The sequence below is a fragment of the Vespa velutina genome, chromosome 1 (genome assembly GCF_912470025.1).
Source record: "Vespa velutina chromosome 1, iVesVel2.1, whole genome shotgun sequence".
Lineage (NCBI taxonomy): Eukaryota > Metazoa > Arthropoda > Insecta > Hymenoptera > Vespidae > Vespa > Vespa velutina.
Window position 1 is genome coordinate 13,785,883 of NC_062188.1, and position 26,281 is coordinate 13,812,163.

General features: G+C 36.7%; 1 protein-coding gene across 24 annotated transcripts in view; it reads left to right on the plus strand.

The window, feature by feature from the left end:
• LOC124948123 overlaps positions 1 to 26,281 on the plus strand; it is a 309,114-nt gene that overhangs the window by 196,707 nt on the left and 86,126 nt on the right. For all 24 annotated transcript variants that reach the window (XM_047491390.1, XM_047491483.1, XM_047491335.1 and 21 more), the window contains one exon: positions 25,500 to 25,609. In XM_047491390.1, coding sequence (XP_047347346.1) covers positions 25,500 to 25,609 — 110 coding nt within the window. The remainder of the gene's footprint in view (positions 1 to 25,499; positions 25,610 to 26,281) is intronic.

Sequence of the window (26,281 nt, forward strand, 5' to 3'; positions counted from 1 at the left end):
CAAGACGCGTGCTGCTACCTTTAAATATCACCTTCCGACTATTTCATATACACTCATACTTTTCGTTGTTGTGTAATACGTCGCTACCGTCGACATCGAGTTAATTTTTTAATACCATAGCGTAAATCGAGGAGTGATGGTTCACTGTTTTTAAAAGTTTCATTATATTGTAAATTTGATCAATATTCAAAAATTCAAAAAATCAAAGCAGATAAATATATTTGTAAATTTGTAGAGACATGAGAGATTATAATTTCATGATAAAACTAAAAAATAATCCTAGATTTTTGTAAAAAAAAAAAAAGAATTGTTCATCATACATCTGAATTGTATGGGGGAGATACCTCATGATTCAGAATGTCATGACCTAGATAAAATTACGTTTAATGACGTACTGGAGATTGGATTAGTTTTATTGATCATTTTATTTGACATGCCTGTCACAGGAGTACTTTTATTAATTACTTGCCAATAATCAGGTGAAACTTGTTCTGGTTCTTTATTTTCTTTTGTATATTTTTCTATTACATGAGGTACATGGTTGTTGTTTTTCATTTAAGAAAGCGCATAATACACCTTTATCTTTAGAAATGATTAATCTAAAGAATAAAAATCCATTATTTTTGTAAGCAGCTGAGTTTACATTGTATCTAAGAATGTAACAATGTATATTTTTATGATGGACCAACTGTCCCCGATAAAACTATCAATCCCGAGAGTCAGAGAATGATGACTTGCTTTTTCAATAATGTTATAACAATATTTTATCACACGATTACAAACATAACTATATACTACATTAATGTAGTAATTATATATCTACTATATTAATGCACTATAATACAATTATATACTATATTAATATAGTGCATTCAAAAAATTATTATTTTTTGATAAATTGTTACTAAATAATGATTTAAAAAACAAGCAAAAAATTTCAGAGAATACTTAATTTCTACATTATAAATAACTTATCTAATTTTTTAATTGAAAACAAATTGTTCGTGAGTTTTTTTAATAATTGTCAGTCCTATCACTAAAAATATCTGAAAATTGGACTATCTACAAAATATAAGACCGAGTCGTTTCATTCAGAATTACCCTATTAATTTGGATGAAGACCGATGATTAAAAAAGAAGAAAAAAAATAAAGTTTAGCTATCTTGTTTGTTTTTGAAGAAGAAATTATGTGTGAGTGAGAAGCACATGCTAGATAATAAACATTCATGGAACATAAAATTCGAGCTAAAAAGCAGCACATCATTCATCTAAATCCGAACTAAAGAAAGCAAATTTATATGTAGGTATGCATTATCACGTTTTGTCTTTGCTTTGCTAGTCATTTTTCTTTTAGAATCATTATCCCACGTGCAAATTTTTTACTCGCTTACTTTATTTACTTCTTAAAATCATTATTGTCTTCTTTATGAATTTTCTAATATATTTACTTTTCTCGAAGATTGATTATAATTGTTATCATTTGTTAATTCGGAGTTAAAGTATTGCTTCATTTGATAATCTTGATAGGTATACATGTTGTATAGGATAAATCTAATTGCGATCTGTGGCAATTAGGATCTCCAGAGAATCGATTAGATAAGCTATTTGCCATTCGACTCGATCCATTTGATTTGTACGTTCCATTCGAGCATTCACCTTTCTATCGATTCGCTTGTTCCATTTCAGTTTCTCTCTTTTTTTTCCACCCTTCATTACTCGCCAATTTCTCGTTGGGCACGACCGAAGAGCAAAGTGGAAAGTGGCGAGGAATGGTTGGCTGGATTTATCGAGGCTGGTTTGCGGTAAGAGAACTACGCGCGGCTTTACGATGAAGACCAAACGGATTTTGCGCGGCAAACTGTGAACGTGATCTAGATATACATACGTATAAACTATAGACTGAAAAGAATAATTGGGTTCAAACGTTATATATAGTGAATCCTTTTTCAAATTATTCGCGCGAAGTTCAAATTAACTATTTAATAAATATAGAAGGAATAAAATAAAATTTTCTTTTCGTTATAAAAATGAAAAGAAAAACTCCTCCCTATTTTTGATGAAAAATTTTATTAGCATCTTTGATAGATAAATTTGATATTTGTATATATCGATTAAAATAATACACTCGGTATATATAAATATAATATATTACGCGTATATATGCAGGATAATTCCAAATGAGATGAACTTGCGGGTGACACGACTCAGTCAATATAATCCAATTTTCAGATATTTTTAATGATAGGACTGACAATTATTAACAAAACTCATTAACTGTTTATTTGTTTCTCATTAAAAAATTAAGTATATTATTTGTAATATAAAAATTAAATACTCTCAAAAAATTTCTGTTCTTTCTTTAACTCATAATTTACTAACCATGATTATTCGCAAGCAATTAATAAAAATACTCCCAACACAAATACGAGAGACAAAATGTTCAATAAAATTAATCCAATCGTTTGTACGTCATCAGTTATAATTCAGCTATTTAGAAAGCTATTTTTATTGTAGGAAAAGTTACTTCAATTTTGACATCTCTCAAAGAATATTGAAAAAAGAAAAAATAGAAGAAATCGAAATTGGAAGAATCTCAAGCGGTAAAAATAACAAAACGTGATAAACATTTTGATAAGTCAAAACGCGAAAAGTTTATGGAAGATTCATCTTCGGATAAACATTTTTCAATGCAGAAAGTTTTGTGGAAGAAGATAATGTTGAATACATCAGGTGTGGGGAAAAGTACAGCTGTACATCGGATTCGATGTATTTGATGTAAGAAGTTTACGAAGAATATTCAACATTTTTGAATTTATGTTTTTGAATATATCTTTGTGGAGAAATTTTCTAAGAGCAAAAGAAATAATTTTTCTTTCGGTTATATTTGAAATCTTTTTTTACCTACGCTATGACACCCAGACATTCGGGATAAGATGAAATTGTGCATAGAAAACAATTTCTTTTTTTTTTCTTATTTCACAAAAATGTATAATTACTTTTTAGTTTTATCTTGATATAATTTCTCATGTATTTATTTATGGAAACATATTTTTCTCCTTTGAGTATCGATTAAATTTACAATGTATTGAAGTTAAAAAAAAAATGTGGGCTATTACTTCTCGATTTACTCTAAATATAATCAGAATATAATAAAGAGAGTAATGAATCGAAGAAGAGTCGACATAACTCGCTTGGACCGAGCAGAACTTTTGCACGAGCATAAGTTCATTATAACAATTTTGGTACGAATTGTTAAGGTGAGGGAGAGAGAGAGAGAGATAAAGAGAGACAAAGAGAGAGAAAGAGAGAGAGAGAGAGAGAGAGAAGGAGAATAGGAAAGCCACGAAGGGATGTTCCGTACAAGTTCTCGATGGTGGTGAGAGCCGCGGGCGAACGCTTCTGCCCGCTCCCCCCTTCCTTATGAATAAATTTCGATGCGACGAGATAATATTTGCATATTACCAGTTATACGTGTACACTTGCTACGGTTGGAACCCTTGCAAAACCTTTGCGGAAGCTACGCGGAACTTTGGTTCTTTTCGATTGAGAATCGATTCTTACCTTCTTTTCTTGATTTCAGTAACGAGAAAGCCGATAGAAAAGCAAAATTCAGCGTCGTTTTATGAATAATAAAATTGATCAATAAAATTTATACTTTTCGAAGGCATGTTCAATTTTTCTTTTTTTATTCTTTACATGGAACTTTTTGTGGAATTAATAAAGAAAGAAGAAAAAGACGAGTCCACTTTCAAAACGTATCGATTCATACTCAGGAAGAAGAATTTGTGGACTAAAATAACTTCACGATTTTTCATTTTTTTATTCACATAACGTAAAGAAGATAAAATGTTATTGGCGCTTGAAAAAAGAAAAATATAGAATTTAATGTGGCGTAAAAGGGATATTGCTTTTGTACAGAAAAAAATATAATCATTAGTTTTTTGATAATGTTTATTAAAAAATTAAAACTTTTCAAAGGAAGGATATGCATTTATTTATTTCTTCTTTCTTTTTCCGCTTTTTCGCACTATTCGATTTAAGAAACGAAAACACTTTAGTATATTTCTTTATTGAATTTTATTGTATTTAAAGTAACTTTTGGTTTTTTTAATTGCTTAATTTTTCTTTTTGAAAGTTTTTATCACTGAAAGATAGATTAGATCTTTCGATACGAAGACAGGATGCTTGAAATTATAAATAATATATAATCAAAGTATCAAATCGTCTATAAACGACTTTCGCACGTAATCGATCAATATATCACGAAAGGGCTCACGTGGTTTACGTTTATGACTTTACGGGATTGATTTGACACAGAGCACTTGTTGCCGCGGGAGATCGCAGTCGAGTTCGCGAAAGAAATGAACAATCGTTGTGGCAAGTAAAAAAATTGTATTTTTCTGCCGTTTATTAACAGTTTTCGAAAAGATGGAATACGATATTACATTTCACGAAGGCTTAAATCGTCGATAAAATGTATTTTTAAGTCGCAAATAATATATTGGAATGTTCCCTTATTAGAAAGTTCGGTTAAACTTTCTTTAACAATATCCTCGATAGAGAGGAGTTTGGAGTTTTGATCGAACGATCGAATGAAAGCAATCAAGACAAAGTAGTTGATCCAGCTCTCTCTCTCTCTCTCTCTCTCTCTCTCTATATATATATATATATATATATATATATATATATATATATATTTCTCTTTTATCGTATTTTTTCTTAGGCTTATTCTCTCGTTCCAAGATAAACTAGAAAAAACAAATTTTTACGAGGTTAGCACCGATACCTATTTCATCGTGTCACATTCAAAGAAAAAATTTCGTGTTACATTCCTACCGATGATCGAACAAGGAGATATCGATTGGCTAAGTTTTCGCATAATAATGACGTTACTTGATAAAAAATTATTGTCAGGTTTATTAAAATAATGGGCGTGTGTTCAATACGGTCTAAGAAAAGTGGCAGTATTTTTAGTAAATAACGATGATGCGCGGAATTCGCTTCGATTCGCGAATATCAACCATCAGTTTCTTCTTTTATCGGAACTTGTTTCACTGAGAAGAACGAAGAAGAACGATACATGGATGGAAAACTCGAGCGAACTCAAGGGAACTCGAATGCGGTTTTGCTTCTCTTCTTTTTTCTTTTCTGATCCTCTTCAGCACTCTCCTTTTTCATCCTCCATCGAAGAGAAATCACTTTGCTCGAGAGAGTCTCCTCTGGGAGAGCCGGCTGTGCGCTTTCAAACACATCGGGATTACGTCGAAAAGCTTATGGATTCCTTATCCAATCTCTCAAACTACCATCAGATTCCGGACTTACAGAGCGGACATCGTCTAGCCTAGCGGATAGTCCGCTTCTATCTTGCCTAGAGATCGCTCGTAAAAGGTCTCGTTCGATGTAACACGCTTGGTGGAAGTCTTACTTTGACTTCAATTCGAAGTTTCACGACGTTGACTTTTTTCTCTTCCATTCTTTCCTCGGATTTTTAAAACGCGATGAAATGTGAAATGTAAAAACTTTTTAGATTCTTAAGATAAAATATAAGAAAGGTAAAAAGAGAGATGAAGATGAAAATATGTCTGATAACATAAATCGTATAAATGTGTACGTATTGTTGAGAAGGAAATCTATATAAAGATGTTCTGAGAATGTTCAGAAAATAATAGGTAATTTCCAGACGTCTAAGATTCTTTTAAAAATTACGACAAACGAGAGATTGATTGAGAAATGCCTATCACGTAAATGCTCCAGATCGAATAGATTATCGAGTAGCCGAATAGTATATAATTGTAAACAATGTTAATAAAGTTCTCTTTACGTTCCTTCGCGAGTTTACGGAAAAAGAAAGAAACAAGTAAAAAGAATCGATGAAATAAAATCGTTGCTTTTGATGCTAGCTATCCGTAACCACAATGCGCTAGTAATACAATTTTATTGCAGTAAAGCGTGTCTTTCCTGTACGGACGATGATTCTCTCTCTTTTTCTCTTTTTCTTTCTTTCTCTTTCTCTTTCTTTCCTTCTTTCAGAGGATACGCTACAACCTACCTCTTAAATTACCTCTTAAAACTCTTTAGTTACGCGTTATTAAAATCGCATGGCTTTTGCCACTAGGAACTATAATTTCTATGTTGCGCTTTTTATGAGAACTTTTAAGAAAGTTTTTCTCCTCGTACTCGATGACGTGAAAATAAAAAGAGAAAAATCGTAGACATGATGAAAGTAGGCTCGTTTATGTCAGTCATTAGAAGAAAAGTTAAAGAGAGAGAGAGAGAGAGAGAGAGAGAGAGAGAGAGAGAGAAAGAGAGAGAAAGAGAGGGAGAGAGAGAGAGAGGGAGAAAGAGAACATCCAGAAGCCTAACGGTCGTTCGTTGCTCGAGACAGGTTGGAGTTAATCAACGTCGAAAAGAGTGCCTTTGATCGTGTAGAAGCGCCGACAGTCGAGCCCCTTTCGCGCCTGCGAAAAGCTTTATGTGTCCGGAGACGGAGAACTTAAATTGAAGGTGTCCTCAACAGTGTAAAAGAGACCAAGAAAAAGGAAGAAGAGTAGGATAGAGAAGGAGTGAAAGAGAGGAGGCTTGCAAAAAGAATAAATATACAAAGAAATGGTCGGCTTACGAAGAAAATGACGACGAACGGAAGGAGAAAAGGAAGAATCCTTCGCAAAAGGAAAAGTGCTAGCCGTTGAAAGGCAAACCTTGATAGCGAGGAGATGGAGGAGTGATGTAGGCAACGAAAGGAACACAAGCAGAGTCCTTTTTTTTCGCTCTTTCGAAAGGCATTTTAATAATCGCGACTAAAGAGAACAATGCTGGACGTTCAAAGTCATGCGAATTGCCATTAGGGTTTTTTTTTCTATGAGGTGATAATGAAGCGCAAATAGTTCGACTATTCGCGTGAAGTCAACGTAAAACGTAATAGAGAATATAAACGTAAGAAGCTCGTTTTTTTTTTTCTTTCTCAAACACAAGTATCTATCGGAAATAATTCAAGACCGGAAGCGATTTTTGATCGAACGATCTTCTTTTCTCTAGAAATGAGAAAAAACGAGGTATTTTAACTTATCATCGTTAGCTTTGATCGCAAGAATATTATTTTTCATGAAAGTAGATCTTTATACGTCCCCAAAAAAGAAGCGATGTTTTTTACAAGACAATTATATGTTTGAAAATGTCAATGAACGTTTATACGGCTAGAAAAGTGTATGAAGATAGACAAATATAATACATATTAAAAATTCCAGTGTCGTTTCTTAATGCTTTGAAACAATGTCATAACTTTAATATAGGTATGTAACTAAAGGAATTTCTATTTTAATTAATCTCGCAAGAATACTTCAGATTTGCTTCGGCGACCTTTTCTTTTGGTAAAAAGAGGAAGTACAGAAGGGGGACAAATTGGCTCGTATCTTTCGACATTTTCAAGAAGCGAACTTGAAAAGGGGGAATAGTCGTCGGAAGAGTCATTGCGAAAAGGGGAAGAATTGCGTATTGAGAAGGTAAACGTAGCATGTGGTCCAAAAACAGGCAACTCTTGAACTTCTCTCTTTCTCTCTCTCTCTCTCTCTCTTTCCCTTTATTCGTAGAAATTTAATCCAGGAGGAACGTAGCGCTTTCCCAAAACGATTTTCAACGATTAGGTGGCGCAGAAAGGAGAAAGAGGAAGACGAGGAAAAGCGTTAGTCGTCCTGCTAGAGCTGGAAGCAAATAGCCGAATAAAAACGTCCGGATGGCAATTTGGTGGATGTCGCTCGGTAGGGGAGGTTGAAAAAGGGTGAGGAAAAGGAACAGGAGAGTACGAACGACGTCGAGAAGCTCGGTGAAACGCAGAGGACGAAAAAGGGAATGGGTTATTAGAGTATAAAGTGTAGGGAAAGAGAGAGTGAGTGTGAGAGAGAGAGAGAGAGAGAGAAAGAAATCGAGACGCGGCTGCGTGCTCGTTTGTGAATATTTTTCTACAGCCTAATGCCAGAATAACGGAAAACGACGATTATCATTCTTTTCTACTAAAGTCTACGGCACGTTTAAAAACAGTCGCTTTTACCTTCGATGTCAAATGGAAAGGGATGAGGGAGAAAGAGAGGGGATTAGAACGTGCATTACTGTGAAACGATACGATAAGGACGATCGTTTCCACCGATGATCTCGTAACGAGCGCAGATTCTGTGTGGAAACGAGAGCGGATGTTCGTGCTTTTTGGATCTCTCGTAATTCTTCTCGCGACTGGGTAAGCCATTAACGATTCTTGACGCACGTTTTTCCTCTTCCGAGATAAATCGATATCTGAAATCGAAACGTCAAGAATGATATATAATTTTGTTTAGCTCTGGGGAACAGGTGAATACGTAAATATATTTGAATAAATATACGATTCCATTTTAATGAGAAATAAAAATATTATGAAAGAGAGAGAGAGAGAGAGAGAGAGAGAGAGAGAGAGAGAGAGAGAGAGAGAGAGAGAGAGAGAGAGAGAGAGAGAGAGAAAACAAATAGATCGATAATCATCCTTAAGTATTTGAACAATTCTTTCCGATTAATAAAGTTAGTATATAAGCCAATGTAATAATTATCACAGGTTATTCGTCATGCGTAATTTAAAAATGTAAGCCATTGAGAGACATTTATAAGGCGATATATATATATATATATATATATATATCGTCGCTGAGTTACATTTCAAAGTAGATACGATTATAAGGTTGAATGTGGAAAGCACGTAGAGTAAAGGTAGATCGAATGGTGAACGATTGTGTCAGAAATGATCGTGTCGACGAGCGAGTTAGAAATGGAACACTTAATTGCGCCGCGTTCGGCTGCACAATTTTACCTATGATTGATGCACGTTCCGCCATGGAGCACGATGCAGTACGATGTACTGTCCCTCTATTGGTATGCAGCCGCAAACGAGAAGTAAATTGATCGAGACGGAAGCATCGAAGTGCGCGCAGTTGAAATTTGACCACGAGCCGTCTCCTCTTCCGGCTTTCTCCGTTCTAACCGTAGTTTCTATAATGCACCGTGCTATGTTCTCGGATAGTATGCGTAACTCTACCACCTCCATGGTCCATACACTTAAAAACTTGAAAAGAACACGCACGTTACGTGACTCTCGAATTTATCCGCGAAATGACAGACGAATACGAGATTTATTTAAAAGCACTATGAATTTTTATGAGAAGCTATTTCTCTCTCTCTCTCTCTCTCTCTCTCTCTCTCCCTGTTTCTTTAGTTTTTTTCATTTTTTATCGATCGCTTTACGATCCAATGCAAGAACTTTCAATTCTAGACGATATGTAAGCTATTTCGAAAACTGATGAATCCTTTTACAAAGCTTTGTCAATACATGTATTTTCACAATTTCTATCGTCAATGGAAATACGAATAGAACGTAGCCGTAGATGGAAACGTGAGAGAAGATAAAACGGCAGAAGGGAGGAATCTGGAAGGTACATTACTTTTCTCGCGACTCTTTCTCTTTGTTCGTTCATAGAAGAAGCGTTGGGAAACAGCAATTTGCTTCGCTACCACCTTAGTGAAAATCACCTCGAAGTATCCCTGATAGCTTCCTTCACGCCATAGATACCCTACGTCTTTGATGCTCTTTCTCTTTTCTTTCTACTTCTTTTTACTTTTTTTTTTCCTAGAGAAAAACGGGTCTGTTGCCCCGTTCAAAAAGAAAAAAACCTTCTTCGTGTCGATACGCGAAAAATTGTTGCCTCTAAATACTGTTGAAATAGAAAAAAAAAGAAGAGAATGAAAGAAAATGAATTAGAGAAAGAAGGATCCATTTCGCGTGTGTTTCGAAGCTTGTAGCGATCATGATAATATTAGTGGGTTTGAAGATCATGCGGTTTGGCGCGAAGTAATTATTTGGATCAATGCGGCGTGCTTTGTCGTTGTTATTAGTCTGAAATTAATGGTGAAATAATCGATCATATACCGCGTGTGCCGAATCAAGGTAGTAAATTATTAGATTATCATTTAGCTTTCACCATGGTCATTTCTTTAGGCAAAAATCATTTGGCGAAATGATGATACGATTGAATGATAAAGCTTCGATTTGCGGTATTGATGAATGAAAAGTATATCTCGACTTATCGATTCGGTTTATATCGTCGTTGAAAGATGAAATGATACATGGTTGAACGTTGGCAAAGCTTATGGTACATCAATCGTATTTTATGCGGCTTTATATTTCGCAATATTTCATTCGAAAACAGGGACATCTCATTTCGCTGCATTAACATTTGAGACGTGGCACGTTAGGTCCGTTATTTCATAAGTAATGCTTTTTTGAAACATGTCAGAAATCGAGTAAGTTTTCTCGAGAAAAAGTATTTCGATGTATAGGTATATATCTACTTGTATATATGAAAGATAAAAAGAGAGAATAAAAGAAAAAGAAATATTTTCTAACCTACAAACTTTCATTCGATAATTACGAAAATATTCAATCATAATCAGGATATACCATTCGTCATATCAAGTTTCGCCAGTTTCAAAAACGCATCACACGAATATATCTGCATACGAATGAACTAACATCACCATCATCATTTGCATTCACGTTTTGCGCCAACGATCCTAGTTGGATGAGTGCAAAGAATCCAAGGAAGAAAGGAAAATGAGAAGAGGTAACGGAGACACTTCCTTTATTCCAATAACCAAGATTCGCGTATAAATATGTATTTGGGGAGAAGATATTTAATTATTCCGCGCGAACGTCCTCGCTTTTTCCACTTCCCTTTTTACCTTTTCATTTCTTTCGCTCCAACTCGTTCCGCTCCCGCTTCTTCTTTTTCGTTCGCTCTTCGCGTGTATTCCCTGTCTCTCTGTCTCTCTGTCTCTCTGTCTTTTTCTCTCTTTCTCTTTTTTCTCTTACCATTTCTTTCCGTTCTTCTTTTATGCTTCGTTCCACTCGCGTTTTTCATAGCGAGTTAATGAAAATGTCACAAAGATTTGCACGGACACACTGCGAGAGAATACACCACGACAGCCGTAATCAATTATCTACGATTCACGAGGCTCAATTTACTTGCCGCATACAATGTCCTGTGCGAATATGGGAACTATGAGCGCGATGTGTCGTCATAAAGTAACTGAATCGTTTTTACCCGGCACGTCTCTCTTTCTCCACGTTCTCAATCTCACTCGCTTCTTCATCGTTCTTTCCATACTTGATCTTTTTACGGATCATCGTTTTTATCGCTCTTTGCCTGCAACGACATCGACTTCCTATAATTTTCATAACGCTTCACCGGAGTTTCACGTCGTTGGACAAAATAAAAAAAGAATGAGAAAGAAGAGGGGAAAAAACGACGTATAGAGAAAACAAAGTTTGACGTGCTCGACAACGAAATACGCTTTTATTTCGTCCGACGGCGATGAAACGCGTTGATCGAACGTTTATTGGACGCGTAATAATAAATGTTGGATGATTTTCGTGGGGCGAAAAAAAATAACCACTTTTAAATCTCATCTGGACGATGCAAGTCGTGAACGTTCGTGTCGAGTGGAAAGAGAACGTACGTGGGTGGACAAAAAGCGTTAAGCAAATTCAAAGAATGACAGAGAGCGTTGATTATGTTGAACGAAGAAGGATGATCGCTCAAAACTTTCACGTTTGTAACTCCGTTAATTTCGTTAACTCAACGATATTTAAACCGTCGTCTTTCACATGTTTAAAAGTTTTCGTCGATACGAGTTCGACGTGTCAGCTTTTAAAATTCTTTACCATGTCAATCTAAAACACTTTAAGAAATCATTTTTTAGCGTAGCAAAGGCTGTTTAAGTATCATTGATAGTTCCTTTAAAAACTTTTGAAAGTTAATTTGAGTTGAAAGATGGACGTGAAAGCTACGCTCGATTTTCTCGTAGAATACTTTACGGAAATAGATAGCATCTTTCACACGGATACGCACCAAGAAAAAAAAACTAGAGTAGAAAGATACAGTTTGATTTCCTGCTTACTTTCGAGAAACGATAGAACTATAAAGAGAGACGTTCCGTAAAATGTGCGAGCGTATCTACGACCGATGACTTAATCATTTATCGAATATGTGAAGATCGATAATACGTAATTTTCCACGTTGGCTTATTTCCCGAAATTGCTCGGTGAGAAACCGTCCCACATCAGCGAATTATATAGAAGAAAAAGCGCAGCGTACATATAATATTATGTCGACGAGAAAATCTAACAAGGGACAAAAAAAGAATAAAAAGATAAAAGAAGGAGAGAGAGTGAAAGAGAGAGAGAGAGAGAGAGAGAGAGAGAGAGAAATGAAAGAACGAGAAGGATATACGAAGAAAACATTCTGTGCGGTTTCGCTTGGCTCTGTTCCATAATATTATTGTTTTATTTGGCGCATTTACGACAGGAGTTAAATCGTGAAGGAAAGAAAGCCGGAAGGAAAGAGAATAAGAAAGAAAAGAAACGAGGAAGCGAAGCAATCTATCGTACATCGATCGTATTCAATTTAGGAGAAAAGATTAACGAGAATAATTCCGTGGTTGGCTCCTTCTTCTTGGCTGTCTTAAAAGAACGATCTTCTTCCTTTTCGAAGAAACACATAGCTATCGTTCGTCGGTAGGAATTCATGTAATCGAGCGATAATTCAAGGCACGCGACGGATTCGAAGAGGAAATGCCGCGAAAGGAAAAGCATTTGGCTCGACGAAGACAAACGAAGAGAAGAAAAGAAAACGAGAAAGAGAACGAGAAGGAAGACGATGTTACGCGTACCGTGCCGACTGATTCTAAGCGTAAAGTCGAAGTGGAAACAGTGAGGGGGGTCAGTGGAACAATGGAAACAGCGGTAACAAGAAGGCAGCAGACGCTCGGGACTGCACTCATCCATTGTTGTACCGGTCTCTCGATAGCGCACTCAGTGTTCTTTCTCGAAGTATATACGACACTTCGAGGCCGATGGCACTTCTACGAACGGCTGACCCGACAATAGACCACTCCACTTGAGGGTGAACCATTCCTATGCTAACAGCCTTTCACGCCAAGTGCAGAGGTGCCTCCAACGGAACTGTGTTCCGACCTCCTCTCTATTCGCTTCTCTCTATCTACGACCATCTCCGGCTGTATCTACACACTCTCATGATCTTTCTCCACTGTGCAATAGGATACGCGGACGAAAAACTATTCCGAAGTAAGACCGACGAATATCGAAAGCATCGAGACATCGGTCGACTCGTTCACTCGCTAACCTTCTTCTTCGTATTGGATTTACAATATATTCCTTTTTTCTCATCTTACATTTTCTTTCTTTCGATTTTCTGAAATAATATGCAGATATATATGTACGTCGAGCCATCGATTTATGTAACCTTGTTTCCTTTCTTTGTCGTAACAACTATCCTTTTCTTATCATTTACATTCAGACGCCCAAGACACTATCAAATGAATGCCCGTAACATTTACGCTACGAGATAGAACATTCATTAGACTCTTCTTATCGAAGGGTTTTCTTGTTGGGAGAGTACGATGATAAATCAGACATTAGTTTAGAATCTTTGGGAAGGCAAAGAGAGAGGGAAAGAGAAGGAGTGCGGAGGATAAGTTTCTCGCAAGTTTCGAGGATAGAAATGCCGAAGGAACATACTGTGAAGTCGTGAACATGGAAGTGAAGTAGAGCGCGGTAATAAAGTAGAGTAGTTGCGTCGAAGTAGTTTCTATGCGAAGGATAGTAACAGTCGAGTACGAGGGACGAGGAAAAAAAAAAGAAAGAAAAAAAGAGAACGCAAAGAGTGAGTCGAGTCTATGAGTCATGAGTCTTATTACCAAGCTCCATACATTGAATTTGTATTTCATAATATCACTATATTTATTTTTTGATGCTTCTTAAAATTGTTTCGTTAAATTCATAAATTATCCCTTACGAAACTACGAAAAACATATGGTTGTATGAATTACGACCGTCGGAAAAGAAAAGACGTAGAATCTTCGATATCAGGGAAGAAAATCGATTTGTTTGAAGTGGATACATGGGAGGTAAACTCGAACGTAAAAACTCTATCTTGTTCGCTTCGACGAACGTAAACCTCCGGTAATCCATCTATAAAATGAAAACCAAAGAGAAAGAGGGAAAGAAGAGAACACAAGAACGCGGAGACGACATGTTCTTGCGAGTACGGCCGAACGAATCTCTTCTTCATGGTCAATAGTTGGCAAGCTCCTGCTCTTCTTTCTATTTTTAGGATTTCTCCACATTACGACTTTAGTTTCTTCTCTTTTCATCTCTGACGTTATTTCTTTCTCTTATCTAATATCAATGAAATTCTCTTTTTCTCTTATACACACGCACACATGTATACATTCATAGAAAATATATTTCTGATACAGAAATCGATTATGAAAGGAGCAAGGAAAAGATTATAGCTTGACCGTGTGCATCGTAGCACCGTTGATTTTCAAGTGCTAATCGTTCCGTGAAAGACCATCGAGTCCATGCGCGATCACGTCGATTATGTTTGGTTGGACGAGAATTTCTCGGGGGCACTCTCATCTTGTCTTCCCACTCCTCTCTCTCTTTCTCTCTCTCTCTCCCTCTCTCTCTCTCTCTCTCTCTCTCTACCTCTCTCTCTCACTAACTATGAGCCGTGCCGTAGGTAGAATCCGTGAGAGCTAATCCCTCGACAAAAGGGCCATCGAGAGTATCGATCGCTTATTCCCTTTGACGTAGTCCGTGCTATCTCTTGAAAGCACACACGTCCACGATAAGAGCCGAAGTTTACTCATACCAAGGCGAGCGTCGCTCGATCGTCGCTTACTCACACAACATATATATATATAACATATATATATATATATATATATATATATATATATATATATATATATACACGTTTAAGTCCGATGAGAGAAAAGTGATGACTATTTTAGATTGCCGAATTTTTAAATCTTGAAAATTAATAGGTAGACTTGCCACGCTTGATTTAATTTTTCTCTTTTTTCCTCTCTTTCTCTCACTCTCGTTTTCAAATAGAAAATACAGAAAGAAAGAGGAAACAATAAAAATGAGCCTGCCGCAAAGATCGTATAACTTGATGGCATAAATTAATACATAGCTGGAAATCTCTGCTCTCAGTCGGCACCGTCTCCACGAGCGCGTCTGACACAATTAGGCAGAGATTAATTAAACCCATTTCACATCTCTGCGGACTCGTAAGGACTCTTACCCTTCCCATCCGTATTCCTTTCTCTCTCTCTCTCTCTCTCTCTCTCTCTCTCTCTCTCTCTCTGTTTCTCTTTCTCTCTTTCTCTCTTTTCTCTTTTTTCTCTACGTTTCGTTTTCCTTTCGTTATCTGCCAAGCGAAAACTCGCGTGAGATAAGGAAATGTGCCGATTAATTTAATGTCAAATTTCAGATTTGGACATATACTTTAATACTTTGACAAAAATAAAAAAATTTCTTATCTCTCTCTCTCTCTCTCTTTCTCTTTCTCTCTCCTCAGAGAGATCGTTCGATCAATTCAACGATTACAATTACACAGACGATATTTTCGTTGCAATGAACTCGTACCGATCGATTCTCCAAAAAGAAAATATCGTTACTGATGATATTCTGGTAACTTAGAAGCGGGAACTTCTTAATTAAACCATTATGCGTTATAGCGGCAGCTTTTATTGCCCAATGAGACCGAGGAGGAAACAGGAAGATGCGAGAGCGACGAGGTAGTCAGCCTCTAGAAAGGAAAGAAGAAGTGTAACTCAGCTCTGCCTTCATCTCGTTCGACCCTACTCCCGAAGCATGTAAATTCGCGATAATAGCGGGGGATGCTTCAGCCCCTACCCTACCTTAACTCGCCCTTTATGAGTTAATAACTTGGGTTATCGAGAAATTCGCCTCCGTTGCTGGCGCTCTATCTGCTCTTTCGTTGTATTCTCTTCTATATACATACACTGAGGCATTACTTATAAGGATCTTCCTGACGGTCCTTTAGGTTTCTTAGGAAAAGCAGATGCGAATACGCGTTTTCTATACAACTCATTATACGAATCGTTTTGAGTTACTCGCGTTTATTAGTCCTGAATCTTCTCAGAATACATATTGTTATAACGTTAAAGAGAGGAAGAAAATCTAATGAAATGGAAAAGAAAAAAATAAAGTAAAGAACAAATTTAATGGTGATAACTAGAGGTTCATCGTCGTCTAGCGATAGTTATTGACACCGGCCAATAATATTAAATATCATAGTCTCATAAATACACAGTTAGCATTACATCTCAACAGCATCTCATGAATACACTCTCATCACTTCTTCTCATATTTTTAATATTCCCCTAGAAATACTTACGGTTGCCTAGTCATTATGATTATTTCTTTCGTTTTTGTATCTTTGTCTTTTTTATTTATTTCTTTTTTTTTTTTTTTTTTTTTTACGCCGACATTAACAGTAGCACAGGAATAAAACAGCATTGGAATTTCTCTAAACCATAGGAAAATATTTAGCGGAACGAATATTGGATATTACAGTGTTGTGGATGTTTTATCGCTACGGTTGCTCCAAGAGAATTTATTATATTTTATAAAAGATCTACGCGAATGAATTTTGGAGAATGTTCTTTCTTTCTTTTTTTCGCTTTGCAGTAGGAAGATAGAGTCACATAAGTCGTAAACATAAGTCTTAATTCGACGTAAAGAAAGAGGGGAAAAAAGCTTATAACGTCATCTTTTTTTCTTTCTTTTTCTTTCTTTCTCATCCTGAATACAAGTTTGCGCAGTAATTAAGTAAACTGATGTGCTTTGTTCCCTTACTTTTCCTTTTTTTTTGTCCTTTCTTTAACGGTAATCATTTTTAATTTTTAACAATTGTTACTCGTTCCTCGTGAAATGAAACGGTACAAAGGTTATTCTTGAATCTCACAATTAGAAAAACGCTTTGCAGAATTCATCAACCGTTATAAATTTTTTTTGCCAACAACGCGACACGATCTACGTGTACATTTAGCGATACATAGAATAGCTCGTAGAACATGACATCCGAATCACGAACTATAGGATGGAACGCGTTCGGGTTTGCTAATTATCCCTTTTCAATTTTGCCTCAAATATTGACCCGAGCTCTACGAGGCTCTTCCACTCCTCTCTCGCAGACTCCACGGTCGTAGATTTTGTTGACTTTAATCGAAGCCGCGAAATCGAAAACCTCATCGATTTTCCCCGTTTTCTACAAATTATAATTACTATTTCCATCGTACTTGTAAAAACTGTTCAACGTTAAGAACTCGAAACAATATAGTTAGTACTTTTATTTTTTCTTTTTTTCCTTTATACTATAGTATACTTATATATGTATATGTCTGTATGCGCGCGCGTGTGTTTATATATGTATATGTATATAATAACTTCCAACCTTTTATCCTCGTGTCACGACAATATCACGTTTCTTCTTTCGTTTCTTGTCACGTTATCCCAGATTTGAAAATAGAGTCCCTTATTATAATTAACATCATTAGAGGAAAAGGTTTTGATTAACGTGTTCGACAGTTCACAGAAAGAGGTAGTCTATTAAAAATGAACATGGTAAATGTATGAATAAAAGGGAAACACTATAGTCCCTTTTGATAGAATATCCATCGATTGTGCTGATACCGGTGAAAAAACGTCAATTATTCAGACACGCTGATCGCTGGCAACGATCTCTCTCTCTCTCTCTCTCTCTCTCTCTCTCTCTCTCTCTGCCTGTCTTTTTACCCTTCTCTTTGCTTCTGGATTTCCTTCCTTTCTCGACCATTATCTATCTCTCCACGATATCCGTGAGCCAACACGCGTAATTGTGCTCGCGTTTTTAAATGAGAAACATCGAATGTGACATACCGAACAATTCTGCTTGATTAAATCATGACGTATTTGAAATATTAGAAAAACGTGATGACAACAAAATATAGTTACCATCGTTTTATGAACAAAAGAAAAAAGTTTAATGCTGATCAGTTTATCCTTCATTCATATTTATTCTTTTACTTTTCCACATTCTTTACCATTCATCTCTTATCATCGACTCTATTATCATTTTTTTTCATTACATTTTATATTTGTCGAGTAATCGGCAAGATTGCCTTGCTGTGCAAATGGTTTCTATATAATATTCATATGATATACAACCATGTTGTAGAAATATGTATGAACCAAAAACTATGTATGTATATCAGTATTCGTATCACGTAAAGAATATTTTTGTTTACAGTGATAAGAAGTTTTTCAAATATTTTACAAGAACGTTCTATCGAATATCTATATTCCCTTGACATACGTACATACATACATACATACATACATACATACATACATACATACATACATACATATATACATTCATATAAACGTACGTACTTACGTACGTATGCATATATGTCGGTAAGAGCAGAAGTGCACTCTTACCTGATACATATGTCTGTATATAGCTTAAAGCGTTACATGCATCTCGCGCCTTCGTCTACATGGATATATTCGCATATCATACGGACGTTTGTGTAAAGCTCGCTTTCTGGTAGCGCAAACCGGCTGTATTTCAAGCAGCCACGGTACTAACGATCTCTCCGCCAGTGTAATATGCCCCGAAGAGCTTCGATAAAAAGCAGAACTATCTCTGCTTGGCCTGCCCTCGATCATCGCTCGGGTTTTGCCAACCCGATACCCGGATTTTCGTGTCCATTACCAGTCGCGAATGGAAAGTTACTAACTTGGATGCTTTTTCTATCGTCCTTTATCAATAGATACGGATAGATGAACGTAGAGCTTTTTTTTTACCGATCTTTAACAAAATCTTATAATGTGAGTTTTTCTTTCTTATAGTTCTTTCGTAGACAAGTTCAAGTTTCTTAATACACATCATCTTTGAATTAATTATATCATAGGTATATTCGTTTTCTTTTCAAATTGATATCTTTCTGATTTTTATTAGAAGTATATTAAAAGAATATCATGTTTTACCAATCAAAGTTATATTCAAAAGTTATTCGATAAATAAATAAGCAATCGAAAGTAAAGGGAAAGCAAATATTGTAAAAAGTTGTTTGTCGATTAAAAAAATTTATTTTTTCGTTCACAATTCTGGGTACACATTGACGATCGATCCAACTTTGTACAACGACTCCGAAGTTAGTCGCAAACTCAAAAGAGGAAACAATTTGTCGTTTCCGTATTGTCTCACTCACAGAGAGAATTCCGTGACGTCTTGTAGACGATATTGCGAGACGAAACTACTATCGGCAATTACCACGTTCAAAAGTTTCTTTCGTCGTATATCCCGGATGAATTTGCACATTGTTTCCTATTGGAGAGTTACGAAAACATCAAATTTTTCTTCCGCGAGTAATTAAACTTATCATAGTTTTTTTTTTTTTTCAATGGATAAATAAGAACGAAAGAAATATCCGTTCCAATTCTAACAGAAGTATCTAGATTTCCTTCCGTATGTTCCGTGAAAGTAACGTTTTCGAGAGCTCCTACTCTTCCCATAAAATAGACGATGGTACTCGACACGAGCCATAAGATTTAACTTTAGAGTAGAGGTGAAAGGGCGGATATTTCTACTCGAATCTCGGTTCTTGTTACCTTTCCGAAAAAGAGAGTTAAAACAAAAGAAAAAAAAAAAAACGAAGTTTAAGCGAGTATGCTCAACGAATCTTATTGACTGTGTACCAGAACTTCTATATAATACGATTTTCGTAGAATCATCGCGAATTCGCTCGAGCGTCTGGGAGAAATAGAGAAAAAAGAAAAAAAATATAAAAAATTTTTCGGTAAACCAACCGAGATATCGATTCAAAGTGAGATTACGATTTAGGTCATGAAATCATTTCGTTTACACTACGATGGCACTCTAAAGGTTTAACGACGTTCATTTCCGCAACGACACTTTTCAGAGACGATATCATCTTCATAAAATCTGAGAAAGGATTGCCTTTCTCATAAGGGCTTAGTTTATTGTCCTGTCCAATACGATTTTCCTCGCTCAGCCGATACTATAAAATTGGTGTCGGAACGTTTGAAGCTTTGCACGCATATGCACATTTATATATGTATATTGTATACGTATGCCACATAGTACTTGTGTATGTACTAGTACAAGTTTGTCAACGCACACAACTTGTGTTTACACGATACGAGCTTTTATTCCAGCTTGGGTTGCGTCTTGAAGCAAAATAGTCGTTGGAATTGAACGGAACCTACGATGTTTGTCATCGTATAGAGCACGCGCGTTTCGGGTATGTGACGTTTCTACGCACACACGGAGAATAGCTTCTACGTGTGTGATCGCAAGCTCGTTCGAGTGTCAGATTGCGTACGGAAGCAGAAACGATTCGAGACATGTTTCATCATACTATACCAAAGGAAAATTCTACTTTGATCTACAAAAGTAAATGCGAATTGATATCTCGCTTATTTTCTACTATATTTGCTACTTCATTGCTCATTACACATATTTAAATACTTATGCAGTTTAGTTCGTCGAAACGTATGAAATAATAAAAATTAAATATATGTTTTAATTACTACAGAGTAGTGGATTTTACAATTTGCATGATTATAATTTACGTGAGTTGGTAATAAAGAATTTGTCAATTTATATACATATTATTAAATTAGTTTTCATTTTGGTTATAATTTCGTACTGTAACAAAAGATTAATTTCCGTGTTAACATATTTTCGACGCGATATAACTTTTGCTCCGAAACGTTTTGCGATAATTTAATTAATTTTTAAGATATTCGATTGAGTTACTTAGATTGAGAGGCTTAATATTTTTCCGATTACATGAAACGTGGAATTAAATTAAATGATTTCAACGTATATACTATTTTATGATTGAAAATTGTTAAAATAGATTATCTCCTCTGGAAAAAAAAAAATATTTTTCTCCCCGGAATACACTTTCTGGATGGAGAGATTGCGAATCCTACGTCTTTTTCCTCTCTCCCTATACGCTCCTTCTTTTCCTCCTTCCTTGTTTACGTATCATTTTCATTACTCGGTCGTTTAGATTAAACTGCAAGGCCCTTTTACGGTCTCTCTTCAACAAAGTAAAGACCACATTCACGCATAAAGCTACTCTAGTAGCTCCGCCTCTACCACTGCCTGGGGAGAGTATGAGAGAGACCAAAAGAGAGAGAAAGAGAGAGAGAGAGAGAGAGGGAGAGAGAGAGGGTGGGTGGGAGGAGGAGAGAGAGAGAGAAAGAGAAAGAGGAAAAGAGAGAGCGGAAGCTTTGAATTTTTAACTTCTGCTCGGTATACCGTGACGGGAAACTCGATTTGGCCGGAACACTGGTAGTCCTTAGCGGTTAAGCTCACAAACCGGTAGAAAAGTACCGAAAATAAAATGATTCGTGATCTCTCGCGAATGGACGAAAGTAAAAAGAAGAGAAACGAGAGAGAAAAAAAAAGAAAACGAGGAATAATAAAAAAGGAGCAAGAAAAGATAGAGAAAGAAAAAGAGAAAAAGGGAGAGAGAAAGAGATAGAGAGAGAGAGAGAGAGAGAGAGGGAGAGAGAGAGAGAAAGAAAGAGGAAGAGAGAGAAAGGAGAGGAAAGAACATTGTCGGTATAAAGTTCCGTTCGAAAAAAAGCTAGGGAAGTGGAAAAGTCGAGGGAAAATTTAATCGGTCTCTGTTTATTCGGCGGGAATCGCGGAAAACGTTCGCGCGCGTGTTCTTCCGTTAACACTAGAATTCGCATTCGCGCTGAAAAAAAGCATCGCCTTGATACGGCGGTTATTAAAATTCCTCCCGCTGTTGCCACGGAACGAAATTGCGGGTCTCCGGTGTAATCCCATAAAAAGTTGTTAATATTGCAAGAGTGAGGAAAATGACCGTACCGCAAAATACAATTATTCATTAGCGAGTTCCATTTTCCGTCTCTCCTCCCTCTTCACTGGGCAACAACGAGAACGCTTTTCAAATAAAGCGCTCGGCGCTTCGCAATTGCATTTTAAAGCAGCGCGCACGGTAGGTAGGTATATAATTAATGAAATTTGTCGATTCTTTCGTCGAGAAATAGTCAACTAGAGCGTTCATGTAAAAATGGGAATGAATTCTCGCACGGATGCATATACACACAGAGAGATAGAGCGAGAGGAGGAACGAACCTTCTGCATCGGCGATCGATTTTGGCTTCTGGGTCGGCCGCATTGGCATAGCCAATGCAGAAGACAATTGTCCATCAGTGATCAAATTTAACGATAATACCAGATAATTAGATTCATCCTCTAATTTCCGTTACCAATCAAGGTATTATCAGCGGCTGGCAATTATCGACTAAAATTACCTATTCTCTACGAATATCTCCACCTTTGTTTCAACCCTTATCGTCACGTAGCTTTATCTTTCTAAGCGTCTACGCGTTTCTGCCATCTCATTTATAGTATCGTCTATATAATATCAACTCTTTCTCTCTTGCAGCAGTGAGATCGGCGGGTAAAAATATTTGAATCTGTCTTTCATGTAAATCAATCAATAGGAATTCTTGTTCTACCACCTTGTAAAAAATTCGTCATACACATTCGTGTATGAACGACGAGCCATCAGTAGTAATTAATTTCGTATGCTATTTATTTTTGTCATGCAACAGACGATGCATTTTTGCGTTTCCAATATCTTTGTCACCTGCGACTGAATACGTTCGAGTTGGTGAAAAATGGTTGTCGAGACTCTTTTAAAAGGTTCCTAGAAGAACCGGATAATTAAGACTGTCTGTCTGTCTGTCTATCTGTCTGTCTGTCTGTCTGTCTGTCTCTCTTTTTGCTTCATTTTAGATTACAAGAACGTAGATATCATTCTATTGGTTTTTCTCTAGAAACTCTATAGAAAGACGAATCTTTCGAGTCGCCGCTTCTCACAGATGTCAATGAACTTTGAAGTCTGATCGATCGTAGGTATCTAGGAACTCATTAACGATAGCCAATCGCGAGTCGTCGCGTAGAAACATTTATATCCACGTTTCATTTTCATTTATATTCACATTCAATGATACTCTTATATACATTTAAAAACTATATTAAAAATTGTATATATTTAGAATCAAAAGAAGAATGAGATAGAGATTGGGAATAAGAAAAAAAATAGAGAAAAGGCTTTAAAGGTTTAATTGGTGGGGAAGGGGCAAAGAAGAGGATACGAAACGTGAATGCAATCGCGACGAGGTCACATGACAACCTCAACTTGGTTAAGTACCTATACTTTATTAAGCATGCCGTCTGCACGTTGCGCCATCCACTTACGTGCTAAATGGAATTACAAATGTATCTCCCGAAAGCCATGCTAACGCATCCTATCCACGACACTGCTCCGGAATGTGTTCTATCCTATGACGCTTGCGACCTCTTCTAAATACGCCGATTACCAGTTGTGCCTCTATAGATTCAGTTGAGCTCTTTTTTCTCAGGATGTTAAACTGTCTTTCTTGCTAGATAATCCTTAGATTATAATTCTCGATAAGTGTCTTTGAATTGTAACTCGAATTCAATTTAAACTATATATTTGTACATTGTATACAGATGGATTTGAATTAAGATTACTTCTAATATTTGCATAATCTTAGAAAAGTTGCCTATTTCCTTTTGAGAATAAGGCGATTTAGAAATTTTGTCGCAATCTATTTCGAACGAATCATTCATTTTTAATGTGTATCTCGACTTTAAATTGGTAAATGGCGAGCATCAAACGCAGGCACGTTTGATTTATTAAATTGCTACAAGGATGTTGCTTTCGCGAAAAGAGATATTTATTAATGGATGAATTGGGACAAACAGCAGCTTTATCTTCAGAAGAATCGTTCTTATCGAAACATTACTCGTCGTCGATACAATTATTAAACGTTTGACGTTACAACGTATTTTCTATATGGCATCGATATTTCTGCCAGCCGTATTACCGCCATAGATATACACAGACTTTCGGTAAATAAGGCCGAGTTTTGTTGAAGATGATGAAAGGCGACTTGTTTACTCATCGCCGTTGCTGCGTCGTGTGCTTCCGAATCGGTTGAAAGAACTTTCGATGGCTAGAACGCTTTCGAAAGTTTCGTTACTCGAGACAGTTTCGGAACGTCGATTTTCTTCGAACGAAAGAGAATCCTTTTTTTTCTCTTTCCTTTTTCTTTTTTCCCTATTTTTCTTTTTTTTTTTCTTTTTTGACAAAACTTATTCGAACGGTTTGCAGCTTCTGAAAAGTTATCTTTCGGCTTTTACTTTGTATACGAAAATATTGACGATTCCAAATATACGATTTCAGAAATACTTACTGTCAGTTACGAAAACGAGACGATTCGTCCTGGCGCAAAGATTGATGATTAAAAAAAAAGATGGAGAAAGAAAACGCATCCTTCTCGAAAGATCGAAAAGATCCTGTTCTTTGTACGAGAGAAATAGCAAAAGCGGCAGCAGGGGTTTATGTAGCTTACAATAATTAATTAGCCATGGCAGGAAAATAAGGATAGAGAAGGTAATGGTTCGTGGGTGGAAAGCGAGGCGGAAAGAAGGATGGTCGCAGGTGTTACTCGCGTTAGAAACGATTTCGTGAAACGAACTGGCGAACAGCGTTCCTCCTCTCTTCTCGTCGAGAATAACGCGTCAAGCATGAAGACGGTTTTTCAAGCGTAAACGAGTTTGACGGGAATACGATTTCCGGCCGTGCGGCTTTCTGCTGTACTTACACAGTTATATGATGGATCGATCATTATTCTTCGTGAAAGGAAAAAAAGAAAGATTTACCAGAATTTTAAGCTATTACTCTGGGCGATATTATTCGAAAAGTTTAAAATGCGATGCCACAAACCGGCAGCGAATAAAAATGATCAAGAAGCTTTTCCATCGGCTGGCCAATAAAATAACGCGTAATGATTTACGATAGGAGGCGGGTTTCGACGCACAATAAATGTGATTTATCGACGTGTTCTGTGATTTATGATCGGTCGGCAATTTCGGCCAATCGATAGGATATATACAATCGTATACTTTTTAATATTTCTCGCGGCTCCGAACATAAACGTAATCGGAAAAGGTACTGTAACGAAGGATCCTCCGGAGATTTCCTGGTAGATTAAGAAGGAGAGACGAGAGACGGGTCGAGAGTTTTCTGATCGATGTGGACGACTGGCCAATCGGTCATTAAGTATATCCTTGAGAAAAGTGCAAAAAACGCGTGATACGACGATCAATCTTCCATAAGTCGAAGGATCGAAAGAAGATCGGCCGCTTCGTTTCGTGTGACACAAAGAAAACGACGCGATAGCGTAGCGAGACTGGATCCATCAGTGGATCTATCGCCGAATCTCGAAGCTCGAATGATAGTAAAGAAAGAAAGAGAGAGAAATAACCGAGGAGATACTCAAGGATAGTCGAGTTCTCGTCGAAGAAGACGAGTTTTTCGAGACGTAAGAACGAAGCAATGCGAGAACCTGTCTGATTTCTCTCATGTGATTCGATTCAGTCGCTCGATATATCTCGACCTTTTCAGGAACATTTGTCTAAGAATCTTCTCCGTGATTTTAGGTAGCAGCGAGGAGTCGAAAGCGGGCGCTGGTGATCCGGGAAAGCGAGGAGTGAAGAGATCAAGGTCGAAGGCTTCTTCGCCAGTCAGGCAGGGACCACAGCAATGTCAAGTAAGAATCATTTCAATTTTTTTCATACAAATGATATAGAAAACATCGTTTCGTTTATTATCTCTCCATTTTCTAGTTATGTAGTAAATAGGAATCAATTATAGGACAATCGAATATTCAAGATAATCGAATTTGATTGAGTCAATCGATTTGTGCCACACATTACATCAGAACGCAACATGCGAGTTAAGTCGTATTACGTCGCCGCAAATTTATGCTAACCCTTTCCTCTCTCTCTCTCTCTCTCTCTCTCTCTCTTTCTCTCTCTCTCTCTCTCTCTCTCTCTCTCTCTCTCTCTCTCTCTCTCTCCCTCCATAAAGCGGTCAAACGAATCGAAATAGTAGCATCGAAATCGAGCACTAACGATGCTGACCCACTTTCGATTCGCAACGGCGCATTCGTTTCCAAAAACGACCGCAAGAAAGCTATGCGTTTGGCATGCTGTGCAGGACGATGAAATTTCGTGCATGCTCGTTTTCTTCTTGCAAATATTGCTCCGGTCGACGTTTTGATACGTAATAAAGGAGAGTGAGAGAGAGAGAGAGAGAGAGAGAGAGAGAGAGAGAGAGAGACGTTTTCTCATCTTTATCGATCAAATCTATATGAATTAACGAAATGATAGTCGCGCGAAATTCGAACGGTAGACGCGTAAAAATATTATTGCCAGTAATT